General features: G+C 33.6%; 4 protein-coding genes across 6 annotated transcripts; 3 read left to right on the plus strand and 1 right to left on the minus strand.

Moving 5' to 3' along the window:
- Positions 1-866: 866 nt before the first annotated feature.
- Positions 867-4,402, plus strand: LOC106421612. Its single transcript, XM_048754897.1, has one exon. The coding sequence runs from the start codon at positions 1,045-1,047 to the stop codon at positions 1,960-1,962; it is 918 nt and encodes a 305-aa protein (XP_048610854.1). The 5' UTR covers positions 867-1,044; the 3' UTR covers positions 1,963-4,402.
- Positions 4,403-6,136: 1,734 nt separating this feature from the next.
- Positions 6,137-11,508, plus strand: LOC106421603 (non-specific lipid transfer protein GPI-anchored 4). Its single transcript, XM_013862431.3, has 3 exons — positions 6,137-7,282; positions 7,374-7,412; positions 8,060-11,508. The coding sequence occupies exons 1-3, from the start codon at positions 6,913-6,915 to the stop codon at positions 8,254-8,256; spliced, it is 606 nt and encodes a 201-aa protein (XP_013717885.1). The 5' UTR covers positions 6,137-6,912; the 3' UTR covers positions 8,257-11,508.
- Positions 11,509-13,515: 2,007 nt separating this feature from the next.
- On the plus strand, positions 13,516-16,114 carry LOC106421658. 2 transcript variants are annotated; one of them, XM_013862492.3, is made up of 9 exons: positions 13,516-13,650; positions 13,731-13,961; positions 14,217-14,364; positions 14,438-14,588; positions 14,690-14,815; positions 14,893-14,973; positions 15,062-15,254; positions 15,336-15,606; positions 15,674-16,114. In XM_013862492.3, the coding sequence occupies exons 2-9, from the start codon at positions 13,767-13,769 to the stop codon at positions 15,910-15,912; spliced, it is 1,404 nt and encodes a 467-aa protein (XP_013717946.1). In that variant the 5' UTR covers positions 13,516-13,650; positions 13,731-13,766; the 3' UTR covers positions 15,913-16,114. The 2 variants fall into 2 exon arrangements, with proteins under 2 accessions (XP_013717946.1, XP_048610855.1); XM_048754898.1 differs by having other exon boundaries at positions 13,582-13,600.
- A 103-nt stretch (positions 16,115-16,217) lies between these two features.
- Positions 16,218-18,877, minus strand: LOC106421659 (cyclin-dependent kinase B1-1). Of its 2 annotated transcripts, XM_048754900.1 has the most exons (4): positions 18,143-18,877; positions 17,973-18,042; positions 16,669-16,807; positions 16,218-16,526 (listed from the first exon to the last, which is right to left on the minus strand). In XM_048754900.1, exons 1-4 carry the CDS (start codon positions 18,753-18,755, stop codon positions 16,434-16,436), a joined length of 915 nt encoding a protein of 304 aa, XP_048610857.1. In that variant the 5' UTR covers positions 18,756-18,877; the 3' UTR covers positions 16,218-16,433. The 2 variants fall into 2 exon arrangements, with proteins under 2 accessions (XP_048610857.1, XP_013717949.1); XM_013862495.2 differs by lacking the exons at positions 16,218-16,526; positions 16,669-16,807 and adding an exon at positions 16,904-17,000.
- Between the last annotated feature and the right edge of the window lie 4,835 nt (positions 18,878-23,712).

Below are 23,712 nucleotides of genomic sequence, written 5' to 3' on the forward strand. Positions count from 1 at the left end.
ACCCTAAAGGTCACCACGTTCATGTGATGAGGAAAGCCAGTTGCAATATTGAACATGTTATACCTTTTGTTTCCGCTCTTTAACATATCTTATTATGGCACGATCAGTAAGTCATGTTTAGACTTTTTCTTCCACGTGTTATATATGCTTTGGTTTCTTGGCTTTAAATATGTCCAAGTATTCGTTTCTATCGTATGATTTTTGGATAAAGACATACAAGCCAAAGACGTTTTCCTCCATTGAAAAGTGGCGGGTGAATCAATCAATCAATCCGTCGGATCCGTAGATTTAATATCCGGATCCGGATTCGTAGATTTAATATCCGAGATCCGGATTCGATCCGAGATCCGCTCCGGATCCGCTCCGAAAATAGGATATCTGGGGTGCCCGGATCCGAATCCGGATAGTAAAATCTTGGATCCGTGTAAACCGAATCCGGATCCGGATATCTTAATTTTTAGGTCCGGATATCCGGATCCGGATCCGTATTTTTAAAATACATTAAATTTTTAAATTTTATTAATATTTATATTTGATATATTAATATTTATACATGAATTAATCTTATAATATTATATTTTAGTTTTTATAATATTATAAACATATATAAATATATTTATAAATATTTAATTTATGTATTATATTAAAAAAATTGTGTTTTTTGTTAAAAAAATTATTTTAATTATTTTGACGGATCCGGATCCGGATCCGGATATCCGCGGATAATAGAATATCGAGACGGATATCCGAAACCCGGATATCCGTAAACCACGAATCCGGATCCGGATATTAAATCTACGGATCCGACGGATCCGGATCCGGATCCGGATCCGGATACCCTAAATTTCCCGGATATCCGGATCCGTTCCAGGGCTAGTTAGTACTGCTAGCCTAGTAGTATATAAACAAACGGGTATAAGCATGTATGATCTTACAAACCCTCACCATCATTTCCTTCTTTTTTTGAACAACTCCTCACCATTATTTCCAAAACCAAAATTCAGGAGCTTTTCTTCATTTTTCTTCTTATTTTCTTTGTAAACCATGGGTCGGTTTTCGTTTTTGAATCTTCTGAAGGAGGTTGTGGGTATGTTAAACGAATCCCGCAAACTCTTTCTCAAGAACAAGAAGTTGATGTTCTCTGTCTTGGTGTTTTCTCTCTTGCTCAATGGTTTAGTTTACTTGTTCAACATCCTTACCATTACACTCGAGATAACAAACTTGACTCAACATTTAAAGTTGTTACCTACGATGGATCCAAGCAGTGCGGAATACATAGCCCTACTTATGGAAGTTTTTGCAGATTTTGGCCTATTTGGTGTTTCTTCAGACATCTTTGGCGTTGTCTACTTCATCATCAACCTTTTATCCGTTCTAGTCATCGTCCACGCTTCGGCTCTTACTTATAATGATGAGAACGTCAACTGCAAAGATTTTGTGGTTCTGTCCCTTAAATCTTGGAAGGGACCTCTTGTGACCTATTTCTACATTTGTCTCTTCAGTCTTGGCTATTGGTTGTTCTTCGTTACAATCCTTTTTCCTCTCCTTTTGTTAAGTACTGCTTCCTTGATTTCATTCGCAGTCGTGACCTGCGTTTTGCTTGTTCTGTTCGCATTGTTTGCGTCCTATCTAGCTATCGTCTGGTACCTATCTTTGGTCGTATCGGTACTCGAGGAAACTTATGGGATACAAGCGTTGGGGGAAGCTGTAAAGATTGCTAAAGGGATGAAGCCAAAACTATTACTCTTGAATCTTTTCTTCGGTTTATTGATCTTCGGTTTAGCTCAGATCGAGACTCTAGTGAGTCTAGTGATGTCAACATTTGTGGTGATGTTTGTACTTCTGACTTATACCGTTGCATTTTTCCAATGTAAGGGCCACCACGGCCAAGACGTTGAGTCGCTGAGGGATGCTGAATATACGACACTACCAACTACTTCGCTTATAGGAGCATTGCCTTGAAAACTTTAAAGAGACAGACATGATATGTTAATAGTCTCGTGAATGGATTGCTTGTTTTTGTTTTGTTTTGTTTTGGGATTTAGTAAAGTATTGTAAAAAAGCATATTCCCACGGTCCGTTCCTTCTTTCTAGGAGCCACCAAAACATATTAATATAATTAATTATCTTAAAATAGTTAAATTAATTTAAATAAAATTTTACCTCTGCGAAGATCCTGTCGATTTCTTCTAATGTCAATTTGACGGGTAATCTATCGGAAGACTGTTAGTTTCTCGGATGCAGGATCGACAAAAATCTCTTCTGATGTGGCGTGAGTCATCTTGAATAGATCAGACAGAGATGGTTAGACTCACGTCTTCTCAAGCTACAAACAGAAAGAATAAATAAAATTAAACATTAAAATTAAAATTAATTAATAAATATAGTTTTAAAAGAATAAAAGTAAATATTACAAATAAAACTTACAGCTTCTAGACGGATCCTGGCATGGGGTTTTTGTCCGGTTCTAAGAACCATGGGAAAATGACCATTTTTATCCTTCGTTCTTCGGGAAGTGGAGCACAAATAATGGAAGAAATATCTTCTCTTGGTTGCACAATATGATTGGAGTGTTTTCATGAAGTTGTTGGATGACTTCTTTCTTGAAAGTACGTGTGCTAAGATCTATGAAGAATGCTCTGATGGCTGTATATTGCAAAAATAACCAAATTAATAACATTTCATAACATGTATATATATTAGTAATTTATATGTACCTGCGAGTGCTTCATGTACATTTGTTGGAAGGAGCTCAGCAAAAACGAATGGAAGTAATCGTTGCATAAACACATGACACTCATGATTCTTCATTCCTAAGAACTTTTGACCTCGTTCAACACATCTTGACAGATTTGAAACATAACCATCAGGGAACTTAACTTCTGATACAATATAGTCAAACAAAGTGTTCTTCGCTTCTGGTGACAACCGGAAAATGGGAACATGAATGTTTTCATTGCTCTTGATATGTAACTCACTTTTTGAGCAGATATCAGGTAAGTTCATCCTTGACTTTTTGTTATCTTTTGTTTTCCCTGGGACGTTCAATATTGCATTCATGATGTTGACGTTCTTCTCTATATGCATCACATCTAAGTTGTAAAAGAAGATCCTTCCAGTAAAGCAGCTCTCAAAATATACTCTTTTTATGCCAATTGTGAGCGACTCCATACCCATCAGGCATATATCCAGGAAGATGCCAGTTTCCCCCACGCTTAACAGTTTCCTCAGCTCCGTAATAATCAATTTCCGCTTCGATTTGTTAGCCAGTAAGATATGGGGAGGATTGTCTCTCACAACTTTTTTGTACCTAAACAATATCTTATTTCTTCTGTAAGGATGAGAAAGAGGAAGAAATCGACGATGACAATCAAACCAACAGCTCTTCCTACCATTCTTCAGTTGAAAAGCATTTGTCAATCCAAGACAATTTGGACAAGATAACCTTCCATGTGTTGTCCAGCCAGACAACATCCCATAGCAGGAAAGTCACTTATTGTCCACAGTAGAACTGCTCGTATTGTAAAATTGTTTTTCATGGAACAATCATACGTCCTCACCTCGTCTGACCACAAGTCTTTTAGCTCTTGTATCAATGGTTGAAGAAAAACATCTAGCGACCATTTTGGATGCTTCGGCCCACGGATTAATATGGTCAAGAATATAAATTCTTGTTCCATACACATTTCCGGCGGCAGGTTGTACAGCGTAAGAATGAATGGTCACAAAGAATATTGTCTCCCAGACATTCTAAATGGACTAAATCCATATGTGCATAATCCAAGATAGACATTCCGAATATTTCTAGCGAAATCTGGGTGTACCAGGTTGAAATATTTTCACGCTCTTGCATCTGATGGATGAGCGACCTCGCCATCCCTCTGTACATGTTCAGCATGCCACCTCATCGCTGCAGCAGTTCTCTCAGATTGATATAATCTTTTCAACATGTCTGTAATTGGTAGGTACCACATTCTTTGGAACAATACCCTATTCCTCCCACGTCCTTGCGGTTTGAATCGTGGTTTCTTGCAGAATTATCACTCTTCTAGCTTCTCATCGTCCTTCTAGTAGATCATGCAGTTGCCGATACAAACATCTACTATCTCCGAAGGCAACCCAAGACTATAAACCAATTTTTGAATCTCATAATAAGATTCAGCTGACACGTTGTCTTCTGGCAAATAATCTTTAAACAAATCCGCCAATGCATCCATGCAATTCTCAGGTAAATTATGATTCATTTTAATATTCATCATCCTACCTGATAGAGATAATTTAATGAGACCTTCTCAACAACCAGTGTAGATTGGTTGATTTGCAGCATCTAGCATTTTATAAAACTTTTTTGCATCCAAATTAGGTTCTTCTACATTTCCAGTTTCATCAGCTATTGTTGTAGTTTTTTCTAAAAATGCATCAGTAATTAGGCCTGGGACTTTTATCCGAGATCCGGATTCGATCCGAGATTCGATCCGGATCCGATCCGAAAATCCGGATATCCGGAGGGGCCGAATCCAGATCCGGATAGTAAAATGTTGGATCCGTCAAAGCCGGATCCGGATCCGGATATCTTAATTTTTAAGTCCGGATATCCGGATCCGTAAGTTTTATTAATAAATATTTCAAAAATAGTAATATCTATATATAAAAATTAATTTTATCTAATATATTTTCATTTTTATAATAATATATATAAATTTTATGTAAATTTTGTAATATTGTACATAGAAATAATTAAAGATGTTATATATATATTTTAAATTATTGTTAATATTTTATATATATATATTAATATTATTTTTTATTTATTTTAAGGATCCAAATCCGGATCCGGATATCCGCCGGATATTACAATTTTTAGGAGGATATCCGACACCCGGATATCCGAGAACCCCGGATCCGGATAAGGATAGTAAAATTATGGATCCGCCGGATAAGGATCCGGATCCGGATACCTTAAAATTGCCCGGATATCCGATCCGTCCCAGGCCTATCAGTAATCATGTTGTGAACCTATCATAATCTACCATCTGCTCCCCTTGATGGTAACCATATTCATTTTGCAAATGATTCAGTTCTTCATTATTACCAGGATCAAAATTATTATTACTACTACTATCTTCATTTTCACCATAACCCTTCCCATGTTATACCAAATATAGTAATGTGGTGTAAATCATTTGTTTACTAAGTGCTTTCATACAGTTTCAGTACATGCAAATTTTGAATTCTTGCATTTTCGACAAATGCAAAACATCTTACCGCTTTCATGTGATATCGGTGTACAGCACTTAGTAAACAAATGAATACATCCAACTCCGTAACTCATAAATGCATCTGTCACTCTACCGGCGGAATCTTTATGCGAATACATCCAACTCCGTAACTCATAAATATTACCGCCAACGGCCATTTTTTCTGAGATTTTTTTTTCTTAGATTTTTTTTCTTGATTTCGTTTGTATATTGTTAGCATTGAGAAATGACATATATATATATAAAGTTTTCGAGTTTGGTAGGTGAAGGTATAACAACGATTTTACAAGGAAATATTTTACTAGGGTTTTACAACTCCCTCACATGTGATTTACAATATTTTTAAAACGAATTTAATTAGGTTAAAGCGCACTGAATACATGTTTTCACTTAAACAACGGTAACATATTCCTCGTAAAATACTCGTAAATTTACAAGAATTTTACGACGAATCTTCTCTTTCCACGTACTTTCGTCGTAAAGATACATCGACATTACGACGAAGATATTTCCTTGTAATTTTACTACCACGTTACGACAAAAACACATTTCATCGTACTGTCACCGTAAACGACTCGTAATTTTACGAAGCAAATTTTTCTCGTAATCTTTCATCATTATAGGCATGTTTTTTTGTAATGATATGAGAGCATTGAGCAAATAACATTTATAGAGCATTAACATTTGATAAATATTTTTCTGACAAATGTTGATTGGATAATAAGAAGCATGATGTTTATGCTAATGCTATGCCAATCAAGCCATTAATAAGGTATAACATTTCAAAAAATCTGTTTATAATATTTGATATTTTGGTACATTTATAATAAACAGTTCAATATGTTTCAAATATATTGTTTGATTTGATATTGGAAAATATTTGAAAGATAATTTGAATATGCAAATATATATATTCAAAGTTGTTAGATATTTGTTAAGTTTCCTTAATTTTTGTTATTAATATATTTTTATATAATCAAAAAATTGTATCAAAACCATTATAAAATATATTGCCATAGTTAGGCTAGATTTTAGGGAGTGTAGTTATTAATATTAATATGTCAAACAAAAATATTATAGTGTATAGTTTTTTTTTTTTTTAAATCCACCTAAAAACAAATTGAGTCTAGAGTTGTGGTTCTATTTTAATAGTACTGAGTTGCAGTGTAGTATATAGTATAGTTTCACTACATGTTTGAACAGTTTCATATTAGCTGTTTATTTTCACCAATTTCATATTGTTAGTTAACTAAATATAACAAATGATAATTGTCATTTTTACGAAAATATAAAATACAAACACATCAAAATGAGATTTGAAATTAAATTCAAACTTAACTTTGCCAAAGATATGCGCGTCCGTTACAAAATCATTTGACCTAAAAGATCAACTCAACTTTGACCGAAAAAGGAGAAAGAAAGATCAGCTCAACGAACAGAAAACAAAAACAATCAAGATATAAAACACCATCCACCTATTTAACAATAATCTCAAACCCTAAAAAAAGAATAAAAAGACAAAATTCTTATCTTTTCCTTTTTGAGTCCACTTCTATATATATATATAAACCTCGTGTTCCCTTGTACCAAAACAAATCCAACACAAAGAAAACAATAAACAACAAACACTTTCAAAGAAAATAATATAGAAATAATGAAGCAATCACTTCTTTCCATCTTAATACTTCTACTATCATCATCATTTGCACCCATCCACGCCCGCAACAAACCACAGCCGAAGTCTCCTTCACCCGTAGCTGCTCCAGCTCCAGGACCGTCAAATTCTGATTGCTCCAGCATTATATATGACATGATGGATTGTCTCTCGTACCTTACCCCTGGATCAAATGATACTAAGCCCACAAAAGTTTGTTGTGGGGGAATTCTATCTGTTCTACAATATAACCCTAAGTGTATTTGCGTTGGTTTAGAAAGTAGCAAAACTATGGGGTTTGCAGTGAATAACACTAGAGCTCGTGCCATGCCTACGACTTGCAAGCTCACCATTGTTGCTCCTCATTGCGGTGAGTATTTTCATTTTTCTTTTCCTCAAACCTAATGCTTTTTGCGTAGTATTTTCATTGTTTCGAAGTTAATTTTTTATTGCTGGTGTAGCAATCCTGGACGAGGCGACACCGGCTGCATCTATTGCTGGTATGTCTCCGAGTACGTGTTTAGTTATTTTGGCTTTTTTCTTAGATAATTAATCGGTTACGTTTCATAATTAACATTGAAGGCTTCTCTGTGTTTTTCCTTTTGCCTTACAGATCGATTATAAAAGTATTAACATAGTGTGGTGTCTTACGTTTTATTTTTAGTAATTTTACTATATTTTTTCTGGTAAACCAAATTCACTTCATGTTTCATTGAGGATCATTAGAATTATAAAAGTAAATTAATGGTATCACATTGGAAATAACTATAAGTGAACTACACTTTTGATATGTAAACCTTTTTTTTAAAAAAATACTTTTGATATGTAAACTATATTTCCTTTTTAATGATATATTGTGTATTATATTCGTAATCAGAATTGAATATTAGGAAGAAAAAATGAATCAGAAATGTTTTGTTGATTATTGAAAAGGCAGTTCACATCTTAGTTTGGTGCTTTATGTGAGTTTCGCTTTGTTAGTTTAGTTTTAGATTTTTTTTCAGCAAATGAAATCAACCCATTCATCTTCTATGTATACCATAATTTTTGAATTTGTTACTTAAATTACAATTGTATAATTAGTTTGGTTTTACATTTATAACTATATTTAATTTTTGTTTTAATTTGAATGATAATAATGATGCAGTTTCTCCTTCGGCTGGAACACCTATGACTTCGCCATCTTCGGGCGGGTCACCAACATCTTCACCATCTTTGGCTGAGTCGCCGGTCATGACTGCACCGTCTCCCTCAAGTTCTGGCACCAACCACCTCTCAGTTTCAACACTGACCCTCGTTTCCGTTATAGTTTCTTCTGTAACATATATTTCGTTTTTATTTTAATTAATTACAGCTTCACTCGTTTTCATATATATTTTCTACTGAGTTTTATGGTTGTCAATTTGTCATTTGAAGACATGTGATGCTGTTTTTATCCGTGCCACATTCGTATATATCTACTTGGGATTTGTGTCTTGTTTTCTCTTAAAAAACAAATGTGCTGGCTGCACAATTCCCCGAAATTTACCAACTCCATACAGTAACAAATTTCTCAACTTCATACACTAACAAAAATACTCCCTCTGCTACAAAAATGTCTATATTTTTTTATAGAAAATTTGTTTAAAAAATCCATATTTTATATTTTTAATACATTATTTAATGATAAATTGTAAACTTCAAAAAATAATAATTGGATTGACGAGGTATTTCTCCACGTGAAATATTGTATAACATCAAATATCTTCCAAACAATGCCCACATTCTACATATCCTTGAATTTAAAGTCCAAAATCGTATCCCACAAATTGAAAGTTCAAAACTCCAAATCCCCCGGAATCAAAGTTCGCAACTCGAGACACCATATACTTTAATTACATTGGTTTAAAGATAGTTTAGTATTTTTGTAATCAAACCATAAACCTTATACATCAGATTTAAAATCAAACTAATACCCTTTGAAGGGTTGACGAGCTATTTTTGACGGGTATTAATTTGGTTTTTAAATCTAATTTATATGGTTTATAGTTTGATCAGAAAACGTTAAACCCTATTTAAACCAATGTAATTGAAGACTATGGGTTTTGGAGTTCCGAACTTTAATTTCAGGTGGTTTGGAGTTTTAATTTGAACCATCGCACAAATTTAATTAATTTATGGGTTCACACACAATAGTGTCAAGAAGTATTTTAATTCGCGATCAAATTTCACTTAAAATTTAAGTTTCCAGCTTAAATTTTAACTTTTCACTTAATTCGCGTGAAGTCTTTCGAGAAGTCTTCCGAGAAGTCTGCTTGAGAGGTCTTCCAAAAATTGAGCTTGATAAGTCTTCCGAGAATTCTGCTTGAAAAGACTCTTTAAGTCTGAAAATGTGCATATCCAAAACGTTTATATGGCTTCAAAACAGAGAAAAACTTCAAAAATAAAACTTTCATGCTTAATATTAAATAAAACAATTACATTAGGTTAAATCTATACCTTTTTCGAATCTAACATATAAAATACACAAAATACATATTCAAAATTTATAGACCTACCTTCAAAAGAGTGGAAGATGAAAACAATGAATAAAAATCTGCAAAACAAGATAAAGTAGTAAGAAAGACATGATACAAAGAGATGAGAAACTGATATAAAATTTGGTATGTTCGAGTTCAAAGAGATTAAAAAGAGATTTGAGAATTTTAGAGTGAGAAACATTACATTTTTGTTGCAGCCATTTGAAAGGAAGATAGAGAATGTGTACATTTTTTATATTTAAGGAGACAAAAATTTTAACTAGGTTAAATATTTTTGGTTCAAAAAGTTTTCTAGTATAAAATACACTAGAAGACTTCCCATAAGTTTTCTAAACCCCAAATTTACTATTCGTCTCAAAAAACTTTCCAAGAAAATTTCTCCATAAGTGCTAAAGAAATCCGAAGTACAACTTGAAAAATCTGCATATCCAAAAATAGAATAAATTTATAACAAAGAAAAACTTCAAAAATAATTATTTTTTTTCTTAAATGATAAATAAAACAACCAGATTAGGTTAAATCTGCAATTTTTTTAGAATCTAACATATAAACACACACAAAAATACAAATCCAAAATTTATAGATCTAGTTTTAGAAGAGTGCAAGATAATAAACATGATGAAATGAAAAACCTGCATAAACAAGATAGGGTAGTGAGAAATACATGAGACAAAAAGATGATAAAATGATATAAAGTTTGGTGTCTTCAAGATCAAAGAGATTAGAGAGAGGTTGGATAGTTTTAGAGTGAGAAACATTACATTTTTGTTACAGTCATTTGATAAAAAGATAAAATATGTAAATTTTCTTTATATATATATATATTTTTTTGTCGTCAACTATAACAGACTCAAACTGACTCTGTAAACCAAACTGGTAACTCCGCATCCATGTGAACGACGAAAGACGATTGCTTACTAGCAATGTGTGCTATACTATCCGCCTTTGAATTCTGCGTTTTTGGTACATGAATGATCTCCGAGCTAAGAAAATTTTCCCTCATGGTTTTTATGTTTTCCAAATAATTTGCAAAAGCTGGTCATTTATCTGGTTGTGAAACCATCTTTACCACTTGAGAACAATCTGTTGCAAACATAAAATGTTTTAAATATATAAGAAGACAAAATTCCATTTAGGTTAAATATTTTTGATTAGGAAGTCGTCTAACATAAAATGCAAAAAGTCTTCTAAACCCTAAATTTACAATTAGTCTGAGAAGACCTCCCAAAAAATATTCTAATGTATTATATGTTAGAAAACATCACAAGAAGTCTTCTAAATCTTAAAATCAAATAACTAACTACATAGCAATGAACACTTCGTTAAACATAAAATCAACTTATAAAGTGTTTAATATATACAAAAGTAAACACATATATGACAAATTTAAATTTCTTAAAAATGTAAGATTCAATAATTAACCTAAAAACAAATAATATTACAACATATGTTACCAAACCCTAAACAAGAACAATCATGAGTTACAATATATATTAACCCATCTATATTGAAAACAATTTAATTTTAGTATATCTAAATTTACATCATTTAGAATGGTTTATAATTAAATGATTTCAATTTTTTTAATAAATTTTATAAATTATTTATAAGATTAAATACACGAGAAGACTTCTAGAATACTTTACTAACCTCAGAAGACGTCGCATGATTATAATCGTAAAAGTGATTATATATTTTTGGTTTGGTCATAAGGAAATGGTTATATCATATGTGTTATAAACAAAATAATTACCTTTTAGGTTACTTTTTCATTTTTTGACAAATTCCCCTTAAAATAGTTGTCTATTATTGATTTTGTCAAATAGTATATATATGTCATACTGATTCCTTTTAAATGAATTTTTTCTTTGCTAGTTGACTTTATTTTGGGCGAAATTTTAAAATCTTTTTTGTTTTAAATTATTGCAGTATAGATTTTTGTAAATAATTTGTATTCTGTTTTAAAATTTTAATATTATTAATTTTGAAAAATAGCATGTATTTCAAGTTGATTATTTCTAATGAATTATGTTTTGTTAGTTTACCTTATTTTGTACAGAATTTTATTTTATTGTCAAAAAATACTTTCTATAAATTTGAATATTATAAAACATAAAATTAAATGGCGATTTGATATATTTTATTGATATTTTAAATTATTCACGAAGATTTTCAATATTATGTAGTTTAACCTTTAAAATCCTATGTCATTTAAATCTTATAGCCTTTATTTTTAAAAATCTAAGTATCTTTTCAATAATTGTTTGTTAATTTTATGTTAATTTTTGAAAATTGTATATATATTGCATTGATTCTTTTAAATGATTTTTGTTTTGTTAGTTTACTTTATTTTATGGATTTTAAAATTATTTACGATTTCTAATTTATAATCTTGATTATATATATTTTAAATAATTTTACTATATTTTTTTGTTAGTTTACCTTATTTAGCAGGGATTTCTATTACTTTTTTAAAAAATGTTTTTTTTTGTTTGAAATTTTCAATTTTTATTTAAAATAGTTATTTGACGATTGATGGTTTTAAATCATACTAAAGTTACTGTAGATGATGTCTGTGTGGGTATTTTTCATTTTATAAAAGTATAACTCTTTTTACTAAAGTGTTTTAAATATTTGATTTAGATTTCAGTTTTATATATTGTGTAACTCTATAATCTTATTATTTAGGTTTCTTATTTGATATTATTAATATATAATGATTTAGTTTATACATAATTTACTTTATTATTAATTGTAAAGACATACTAATATATCTTTCGAGTTTGGTACAGTGAATTCATAATTTGAAATAATCAAGAAAAATTGCGTGAAATTCTTTAGCTTAGATAACACTTTTCAAAAAAGTATTCAATCAAAAATACATTAACATTTAGATTTAGCGTTTAGTGATTAATTATAGTTTAAAATTTAGTATTTAAGAGGTGAAGTTGGCTTTATAAACATATATAAATAAATTTTAAATATTTATAAATGGTTTAGGATTCCTAATTTTATTTTTTCATAATAAACTTAAGACATTTATGAAAATTATTATAATTTAAAATTAATTTTAGAAAATAATATTAGATTTGAGATAAAGTTAGAATTCTCCAAGAACCAAGAGAAATAGAACATATCCTTCAAAATATGGCTTTTTCAATTTCTACGGTTTTCATTAATACATATTAAAATATTACTTACTTATACTATATAAAATATATTTATTTTGGTTAATCTATATTTTCATGTTGTGTTTAAAAAATATACTTTAGCATCTAGCATTTTAATTAATGCAGGATTTTATAAGTAAATATATTGTATTGTGTAAGTAATTAAAAATACTGCAAAATATTTGTATTAATAGTTGTAAACATAAATATTATCTTCCAATATATTTCGAGTTTAGAATATTTTAATATTTTAAAATTTTATTTTCGGTCAAAATAAGGTTTTTACAAAATTAAGTATTTATATAAGATACTATAGAATATCGATTCTGCAAATATTATAGGTTACAATCATATAGTTGTTTTCTAGATTTTAGAAAATATAAATTAAATTATGCAAAATAATATATTAGTTAATTTTATGGGTATTAATTTTTTTAATTTTTTGTTATTAAATAAAAATTTTAAAATACACTATCATTCTTTTGACAATATAATTTGGTTTTGTTACATTTCAAAATTAATTTTAGCATCTATGATTTTGAAATTTTGTATAATTTGGAATATTATTATTTTGAGTCTGGAATATTTTTTTTTAAATTATAAATTTGTTCAGAAAAAATTAGAAAACTACAATAATTTGGTAGATTATTTTGTAAAGGAGTATTTGAAATTTGTAATAATATTTTGGTAGATTATTTCTCAACCAATTTCGTTACAATTAAACCTAATTTATTATTAATATCCTTATAAATTATTAAAATTATTAAAAAAATTATACATTTTATATGTTAATCTAAATAATTAAATAAGATTTATTAAATAAATAATTAATGAAATAAATTATTTTTTTACCAAAATTAATGAAATAATTCTATTATGACTTCTTTTTTTTTTTTTGGCATCTATTCTATTATGATTTTTGTACTATATGATTGGTTCGTGCTCGAGAAAAAAAAAAGATTGGTTCGTGCTCGAAATTTGGGATTTTGAAGGAAAGAGGTTTGAGTTTAATTCCAAATCTGAATCTGTAAACTCTTACCTTTCACTGGGTATGTAGTAGAAGCCCTCACTACTCGAGATTCCAGCTCTCGCTTCTTCTCCTAACCTCTTCTTCTGCCTGCATCGTTAGGGTTTCCAACAAAATCGAAAATCCTTACTCTAATAGATGGAAGGAAGACGGATTACAGCTAGCCCTAGGCCTTGCAGCAGCGGAAGAAGAGTCGTCGCGAAGAAGAGACCTCGTCCCGATGGGTTCGTCAACAGTGTTAAAAAGCTCCAACGAAGAGAAATCTCGTCTCGTAAAGATCGAGCTTTCTCCATCAACACTGCCCAGGAGAGATTCCGCAACATGCGTCTCGTGGTAATCTTTGTGATTCGACCTAATTTATGGGAATTTAGAGAATCTCTCTGTCAAACCCTAGAAATTGCGTTCTGGGTCTGCTTATTATCTACTCAAGTTCTGAACTTTGCAACTTGATTCAGTATTTTAGAGAATCTCTCTGACAAACCCTAGAAATGGCTTTATATGCTTCTTCTCTCTTAAACCCTAGATTATATGAACTTGATTCAGTACTAAAGTAAGCTCCTTTCGTTGAATTGATTTGGGTTTTTTCAGGAGCAATATGATACTCATGATCCCAAGGGACATTGTTTAGTTGCGTTACCGTTTTTGATGAAGAGAACTAAAGTTATTGAGATTGTTGCTGCGAGGGACATTGTCTTTGCGCTTGCTCACTCTGGTGTCTGTGCAGCTTTCAGTAGAGGTATTCTTTGCCATAAGTTCGACTTGCTTAAATCATTTAGCTTTGAGAGACTTTACATTTTGGATTCTTGCAGAGACGAACAGGAGAATATGCTTTTTGAATGTAAGTCCAGATGAAGTCATTAGGAGCTTGTTCTACAACAAGAACAACGATTCCCTCATCACTGTTTCTGTTTATGCTTCTGACAATTTCAGCTCTTTGAAATGCAGATCCACTAGAATTGAGTATGTTTGTCTCTCCCTTATCGGTGTGTATCTAGTGGCGTCTTATCTTACTGGGTTATGCGAAATAATGAGCCTTTTCTGGTTGTTTTTTCAACTATTAGGTATATTCTGAGAGGTCAACCAGATGCAGGGTTTGCCCTTTTTGAGTCAGAATCGTTAAAGTGGCCTGGTTTTGTAGAGTTTGATGATGTCAATGGAAAGGTGCTTACGTATTCTGCACAGGACAGGTTGTTTTTCTGGCCTTCACTACCCAAATTTTGTGACTACAAGTTTCTTCTTTTGAGCTTTATAGCTGTTTGTGCAGTGTGTACAAGGTTTTTGATCTGAAAAACTATACCATGTTGTATTCGATATCAGATAAACATGTCCAAGAAATTAAAATAAGGTAACCTTTTTTCCATTTGTGTTTAGCCCCTTCGTTGTGTTGACTTAGTTATGTGAACCTTTAACTACTGAGTCTTTTCCTGAAACAGTCCAGGGATAATGTTATTGATCTTCAAGAGAGCTTCAAGTCACGTTCCTTTGAAGATTCTTTCTATAGAAGACGGCACAGTTCTCAAGTCCTTCAATCATTTGCTTCACCGAAACAAGAAAGTTGATTTCATTGAACAATTCAACGAGAAACTTCTCGTTAAGCAAGAGAATGAGAATCTCCAAATCCTTGACGTAAGTCAGCTTCCAGTCAATATCGTAGTTTCCGTTTTACATGTCTTTAACAAAGGTTTGTCTTTGATTTGCAATATGCAGGTCAGAACCGCCGAGCAAATGGAAGTTAGCAGAGCAGAGTTCATGACACCGTCCGCGTTCATATTTCTTTATGAGAACCAGCTGTTTCTAACATTCAGGAACCGGAACGTGTCCGTGTGGAACTTTCGTGGAGAGCTGGTGACTTCCTTTGAGGACCATCTTCTATGGCATCCGGACTGTAACACAAACAACATCTACATAACAAGTGATCAAGATCTGATCATCTCGTATTGCAAAGCTGATACTGAAGATCAGTGGATAGAAGGAAATGGTAAAACACAATTATAAGCTCATCTTACTACAGTTTAAACTAACATCTCATCATATTAATGGTGCAGCGGGATCAATTAATATCAGCAATATATTGACTGGGAAATGCTTAGCTAAGATAACATCAAGCAGTGGACCTCCAAAAGAAGATGAGAGCAGCAGTAGTAGTTTGGGGACCAATTCAAAGCAGAGGAGAAACGCTGTGGCTGAAGCTTTGGAAGACATAACGGCTCTGTTCTATGATGAAGAACGCAATGAGATATACACTGGAAACAGACACGGTTTTGTTCATGTGTGGTCCAACTGATCTCGCATCACATCATCATCGTTAGCTACTTCTACTGTACTACTTGGTTTCAATTCTGTGTAGTAATCAATCTTTTAACTTAGTGTCTTTTGAGCAGCTTGTTGTGAATCTACTTTGGCCATGTGTTTGTGTTGTGTAACACTAGTATCATTGTACGTAACATTTGGGGTTTGATAATTTTATTAGAGACCCTTTATTTCCACTGAAAAGAAACCCTACATCTTAGCAATTCCTCTTTCTACGCTTAGGGTCAAGTTAACATCTTAAGAATGTTGTTCAAAAAAAAAAAAAAAATAGAGACGACATAAAGAAGCAATCTTTAGGGAATCTTACCGTTGTTACCAAACCATTGTGTTTTACATTGAACTGAGAAAGCAAATCTATAATTCAAACATGACACTGATGTGTCGGAAAGCAACAGAAATCAAACGTTTAGATTCACCAAGATGATGATAACAAGTTTTATCAAATAACTTCTCCACTCAAAGATGAGTCGTATTCTTGTATGGAAGTATGAAGCTTCAGAACTGGGACTTGTCAAGGCTGTCAAAGTATGGGTGATCAAGTGCTGTTTTTGCTGCAATTCTTTCAGCAGGATTGTACTTGAGCATTTTCTGCATTTGTTTAAAACATATAAAGCTCTGTCAGATGGATAAAAACAGATTTAACATAGAGTCACAACTTAAGAAAAAATAGGAAGCAGAAGAAATTTCGCAACAATATTCATATGCTAGGTTCATGAGGCAGTTAATTTACCGTGAGAAGATCAACTCCTTGAGGCGAAAGAGAAGGAACAGCACGTGCTAAGTCTTGCGGCTCCCACTTTGGGTAGGCATGCCAGTCACGCAGAGAGGAAACACCTGGCCATTGCTGCTCAGTTGGTGTTCCTAGCAATCTCCATGAACCAAGAAAACCATTTGTAAGATACTAATCTTAATACAAGAATAGTCATAATATACAATGCCGAATCCAAAAAGACCTTCATTTCAGCAAAAACATTCAAGAGTCAAACACTACGATCAAGGAAAAATGGACTACAAGCGGGTCTATTGATTTCGACTTGTACCTCAGTTGGTGTTCCTAGCAATCTCCATGAACCAAGAAAACCATTTGTAAGATACTAATCTCTACACAAGAATAGTCATAATATTTTATACCAAATCCAAAAAAAAAAACATTCAAGAGTACACCATTATGATCGTTGAAACTGGACTACAAAGGGTCTATTGATTTCAATTAGTAGCTAGCTATATCATTCATTGATATACACAGACAGTATCAATACTGAAAACATACCTGAAGATACATATCTCTATGCAAGAATAGTCATATGTTACAATGCGAAATCTAAAAAGAACTTCAATTCACCAAAAGATCACTCAATACTGAATCAATTACGATCAAAGGGAACTGGCCTATAAAGGGTCTAGTGATTTCAATTAGTAGCTATATATATTATTCAAGGATGCATAGAAATTAAACAACTTTGAGAAAACCAGAAGGACCAATAGAAGTTACAAATCTCTGTACAAGAATGGTCATAAGATACAATGCCGAATCCAAAATGAGCTTTATTTCAGCAAAAAGCATTCAAGAGTGAATCCTTATGATCGAAGAAAACTGGAGTACAAAGGGTCTATTGATTTCAGTTCAACTCAGCAAAAAGCATTCAAGAGTGAATCATTATGATGAAGAAAAACTAGACTGTAATGGGAACTCGATTTCAATTCAATTCAGCCAAAAATACTCGAGAGTGAATCATTATGACAAAAAAAAAAATTGGACTGTAAAGGGTCTAACTCGATTTTAATTCAATTCAGCAAAAACAGTCACGAGTGAATAATTATGATCAAAGAAACTGGACTAGAAAGGGTCTATTGATCTCAATTCAATTCAGCAAAACATTGAAGAGTGAATCACTATGATCAAGAAAAACGGGACAGTAAAGGGTCTACTCGATTTCAATTAGTAGGTAGCTATATCATTCATTGATGCACACAAAGTAACAATCTTTCAAAAGAACCAATGGAAGGTAACATTCAAAGAAGAGGCAAACATACTTGAAGATATGAAGCAGTTGCTGATACTCAGAATCACCAGGGAAAAGAGCTTGCCTCCTAACCATCTCAGCTATTCAAATCCAAACAAATAAACAAACATCAAACACAAAACCACATATCCCATAGAGTCAAATCCAAAACAATCAATCAAGAATACTATTACTACTAACCAAAGATGCAACCAACAGACCACATATCAACAGCAGTAGAATAATGAGTCGAGCCAAGAAGAACCTCCGGAGCTCTATACCAAAGCGTAACAATCTCATGCGTATAAGCCTTAAGCGGCACAGTGAACGTCCTCCCGAGCCCCAGATCAGCGATCTTAAGCAACTCCTTATCCTTCAGCAAAAGCAGATTCTGCGGCTTCAAATCGCGGTGAAGCACGCCGTGGCTGTGGCAGTGCGCGACGCCTTTGCAGAGCTGGAACATGAGCTTCTGGATCAGGGGATCCCCGAGCGGCCTAGGGTTGGCGGATTTGCGGAACGAATCGACGAATTTCTTGAGGTCGGTGTCGAGGTACTCGAAGACGAGGTAGAGGTTGGACTTCGCGGGGGGCTTGAGGACGTGCTCGACGCAGAGGAGGCGGACGATGTAGAGGGAGGTGGAGAGCATCTGGAGGAGGGAGATCTCGCGGAGCGCCGTGGGAGGGATGCCTTCCTCGTCGATCTCGAGGCGCGTTTTCTTGAGCGCGACGAGCTTTCCGGTGGATTTCTCGACGGCTTTGTAGACTTTGCCGTAGGTTCCTTCGCCGACTTTCTCTAGCTTCTCGTACTTCTCCATTTGTTGGTTGGTTGGTTTCTTCTGGTGATCGAGAGATGGTTGTGGTTTAGGGTTCTTTTTCTCTGTATTAATGGGAGAGAGAGAGAGAGACGCTCCTTTTGGGGGAGATGCTGCCACGTCGGATTGTTTTCCCGCTCCTTCTGAGTTTTGAATTCTCACTCTCTCCTTTCATACAAATGAGTGTAATGACCTTAAGTTAATTTATTTCTCCTTTTTTTAATTGACAGAATTGTAAACTTTGAGAATGTAGTGTTTAAATGTAAACTAATCAAATGATTATAAAGTTAATAGCCATAATTTTTGAAAAACATACCCCTGGACAATATAAAGCACTGATAAAATCAATTATGTTATAAGCTGATGTATGCTACATTTATTAGGCCATCTCAATCTCTACTTCGTAATTTACTTCTTAAATGGAGTGAGAAATTGAGTAAAAATATAAAAATAAAAATTCACTCTATTTATAGAGTAATCTTTTATTTTTTTGTTTATACTATATTTTCCACTCCATTTATGGAGTAAATTATGAAGTGAAGATGGAGATGCTCTTAAAACTGATTCAAAAGAAAGGTGATGATTTTTTTCGAATTGAAAACTTATTCATTAAAAAAAATGTAACTCTATTATCTTTCTTCTCCTATACAATTTTCATCTGAGGTAGACATGAACATTCGGGGTCCCAATCGAGTTTCGGTTTAATCTAATCGGGTTTCGGTTTTTCGGGTTTATAAAAATCAGCCCCATTCGGATTATATGAAAATTCGGTTCGGAACCGGTTCGGGTTCTATCGGGTTCGGGTCGGGTTAGTAAATCTTCAAAGAACCGGTACAACCCGATGTACTTTCGGGTTCGGGTCTCAATCGATTCTTCAGTTTAAATGTACCTGATTTATATTTACTTTGTAACCAAAAAGTAAGTAAAATCGGTTCTTCGGTTTTAAAATACTTGATTTGTACCTATTTTGTAATCAAAACATAAATAAAATCGGTTCAAAAAAAAGAGATGAACATCAAATGTGATCATTCAAAATCAAGTGAAAGATAAACATAGTTATTGATCAAAAGAAAACCAAATAAATGAAAGCATAAAACGAAAACCAAGTTCTCATGAAATGAAAACATTATTCAATGAAAACAAAACCAAAATCTAGAAACTTCAACCGCCACCTTCAACCATCAATTTTCATATAATAGATTATTATTTTAGATGTTTAATATATTTTGAATACATATTAGGAATTGAAATCATGTTTGGTACAAGTTCTTTTTGGAAATTTTGTATGTTTCGGGTTCTATCGGGTATCCATTTAGGTTCGGGTTTAGTTCGGATAATACCCATAACCCGAAATACCATAAAACAAGACTCATTCGATATTTATGTCGGATTCGGATCGGTTCGGATTCATTTTTTTGGGATCGGATTCGGTTTGGGTTTTCGGGTTCGGTTTATTTGGTCAGCCCTATTCCGAGGCAAACGTGTTTAGTAAATAAACAAATGAATATTACCGTCCAGTTTGATTTAGTAAGTTGTTTTTAAAAATCATTTACTGTAAGAATTTTTTTTTTTTTTGTTACCGCTAAATCACATACATCTACATTAAAAAAATTTACAAACTAAATCTTAGAGTTATAATTCAATACCAATGTTTTTGTATCCAAATCATTTTACAAGGTCTTTTTCTTCTGAGACATACATCATGTAAAAATTGTATAATTGTATAGTTCTCTTCTTTTTGTTATTAAATTCTATAATTTTACAACATTACTTAATGTAATAACTTTTTATATATTAAAATAAATAAAAATTATCAAATGTTTTGTATAGTTGCATGAGGAAAGACCTGTATGATCAATTAAATATTTCCAATGTTTTCACTAACTATTTGATGATTTTCATTAAAAAAAATTATACTTTTTTTTATTATAACATCTATATTATTGATTTAGCTTGAATGTATATGATCCTCATGTAACAACAAATTCAAAAATTGCGGTACATAAAAATAAAACATGAAATCATTTCCATCCTCAAGCCGCTTTGCTAGTCTATCTGCCACTTTATTTGCACTTCTTTTTGTCCACTGGAACCTGACATCTTGAAACTTATGCACCCGCCACTGAATTTCTCTTTCCCAATTATAATATGCAAAGTGAAGCCTCTTCTTGTTTATAATTAGAAAATTATACTTTTTATAATTGTACTTGAACCTTAAACATACTACGTTTTCTAAAAATATATACAAAATGTTTTGTGATTACTGGGAGAAGCTTAGAAAAAAATACTACGCTTAACTAATTTGAATATGTTACAAAAATTAAGGATATTAATCATGCGGTTACCAGAAAAAACATTTGAAATGATTCTAACGTTTTTCTACATAGATAGATTCTTAAGTTACCAACAAAACTATATAATATATAAGGAAAAAGGACAACATATATTTATTTCAGCTCATTGTCAGCCTCTGGTGCAGGTGGTGGAGGAACCAAGTCTGGGAATTTTTCAAGAATCACCTTGCACACGTTGCGGTTATCCTCCATTTCCTTCGCCATCGCCTTCAACTCCACTTAATTTCTGATACTCATTCAACTCTGCGATCCGCGCAGTTGCTGCCCTCAATTTAAGAAACCAAAAAAAAAAATGAAATATATAGTAACGAATACAGAAGTTAACAAAATGAGACAAGAATTACACTTGATTTACCTCGAGATATGCCAGTGATGGACCAGAAGGAGTAGATCCTAGTTGCTGCTCGTCATGGACGTCTGTATGAAGAGGAAGAAGAGCATCCTGATGATCCCGCGAAGTTAATGTATACAAACTCCGACTCAAGATTGATGCTGGCTTCTTGCGGAGCTTTAGACAATTTGACATTAAATTCCATCGGCACATGAGCAAGATTGCACGCATGCATACTGGCTTCTTCACGTACCTTCCGTGCGTACCTATCTTGTGTCAAGACAATGCCTTGCGCAAGTTGGTGCACTTTGATTCCTAAATAGTACGTCAACATCCCTAGATCGCTCATCTCGAACTTGGTAGTCATCTCTCTCTCGAACTCGACAATGCACTGTAGTGAAGTACCGGTACGAGCAAATCGTCAACATAGACGCATACTAACAACAAACCCCGTGTATCTCCTTTCCGGAAAAGGGAGGCCTCCTTTGCGAACCGTGTAAAGCCAAGATCCTTAAGAATCTTATTAAGTTTGATGTTCCATGCTCGTGGAGTCTGCCTCAAACCGTATAAAGCCTTTCGTAGTTTGTATACTTTATCTTCCTCTCCCTTTACTTCGAATACTTGTATACGATATTTGTCGTCGGAATCCCGGTGTTTTCTTGTAGTGGACCAACATAGACTATTCTTTCAATTCTCCGTAGAAACGCTGTTTTTACATCTAAGTGATGTATTTCCCAGCCTTTTGATGCTGCAATAGCTATTACCAATCTAATGGTTTCAATGCGAGCCACCGGTGCAAACACTTCCTCATAATCAACTCCATGTCTTTGAACATAGCCTTTTGCTACCAAGCGCGCTTTGTATTTACTAATACTCCCATGAGCGTTCCTCTTGATTTTAAACACTCACTTCAAACCTATAGGTAACTCAACAAGTATCCAAGTATTGTTCTTCTCGATCGAACGTATCTCCTCCATACAAGCATCAACCCACACTTTTATCTCTCTCGCCTCTTTGAAATCCCATGGTTCATTGTTGATTACCATCAATAGTCTCTCGCTTTCAAACTCAGCAAAAAGAATGTAATCATCTAAATAGGATGGCTTTGTGCTTACTCGGGTCGATCTCCTTAGTGGTTCTTCATTGTTTCCATGTTGTACATTCTCTTCTTCTTCACTTTGGTGATCTTCCTCGTTGTTATCTTCATCATCGCTTATTGCTTGGACCGAAGGTACATCCTCGATGCTTCTTATATCAATGTTGAATGAACCACTACTGCTATCCTCTGTTTTTCTCGTCGCATTCCAGTTCCACTCCTTCTCTTCATCAAATATAACATCACGGCTCACGACTATCTTTTTACTTGTGGGATCCAGGAGCCGATAGGCCTTATAGCCCGGCTTTGTTCCTAAGTGTACCAAGGTTCTGGAGCGGTCATCGAGCTTCTTTCTCCCAGCTGCTTCCGTTCTTGCGTAACATACACAACCAAAGACCCTAATATGGCCAAGGTTTGGCTTTCGATCTCGCAAAGCTTCATAAGGCGTTTTATCAACCAGGGATCGTGTCACAATCCTGTTGATTAAATAAGTAGCATGTCTCACTGCCTCTCCCCACATCGAATTTGGCATTTTCATATGTTTCAACATGCTTCTCGTCATCTCCATCAGTGTACGATTGCGTCTTTCAACGACCCCGTTCTGCTGCGGTGAATATGGGGCCGTTAAATGCCTATTGATTCCATGCTTATCGCAAAATATCTTGAACTCGTGGGAATGAAACTCCCCACCTCTATCTGTCCTCAATGTTTTCACGGATGTTTTCGTTGCTTCGCTCTTTTCTTTGAGTAGGACAGTCCACATATACCGAGTGTAATCATCTATCAAGACGAGAACATATCATTTTTGGCCTGGTGTAGCAGGCGTAATGGGGCCACAGAGATCACCATGGACTAGCTCGAGAGGGTGTTTGGCTCTGTACGAAGTTGACTGTGGGAAAGATCGTCTTGTTTGCTTGCCCAGAAAGCATGAAACGCAGGTTTCTTTCTCGACTGTGATTTTAGGCATGCCATCGACTAACTCCTTATTGATCATCAGCTTCATTGTTTCTGTATTGACATGGCCCAAGCGAGCATGCAACTTCGACGATTCTGAAGAAGCTGTCAACTGCAAGTATTGAATGGTGTCGGCCTGTAGAACAACTTTATAGAGTCTATTTCTCAACCTCGTGCTCTCGATCATTAGTTGTCCTGAACGGTCGAATAGCTTCAATGTCTCGT

Source organism: Brassica napus, chromosome C4 (genome assembly GCF_020379485.1).
Source record: "Brassica napus cultivar Da-Ae chromosome C4, Da-Ae, whole genome shotgun sequence".
Classification (NCBI taxonomy): domain Eukaryota; kingdom Viridiplantae; phylum Streptophyta; class Magnoliopsida; order Brassicales; family Brassicaceae; genus Brassica; species Brassica napus.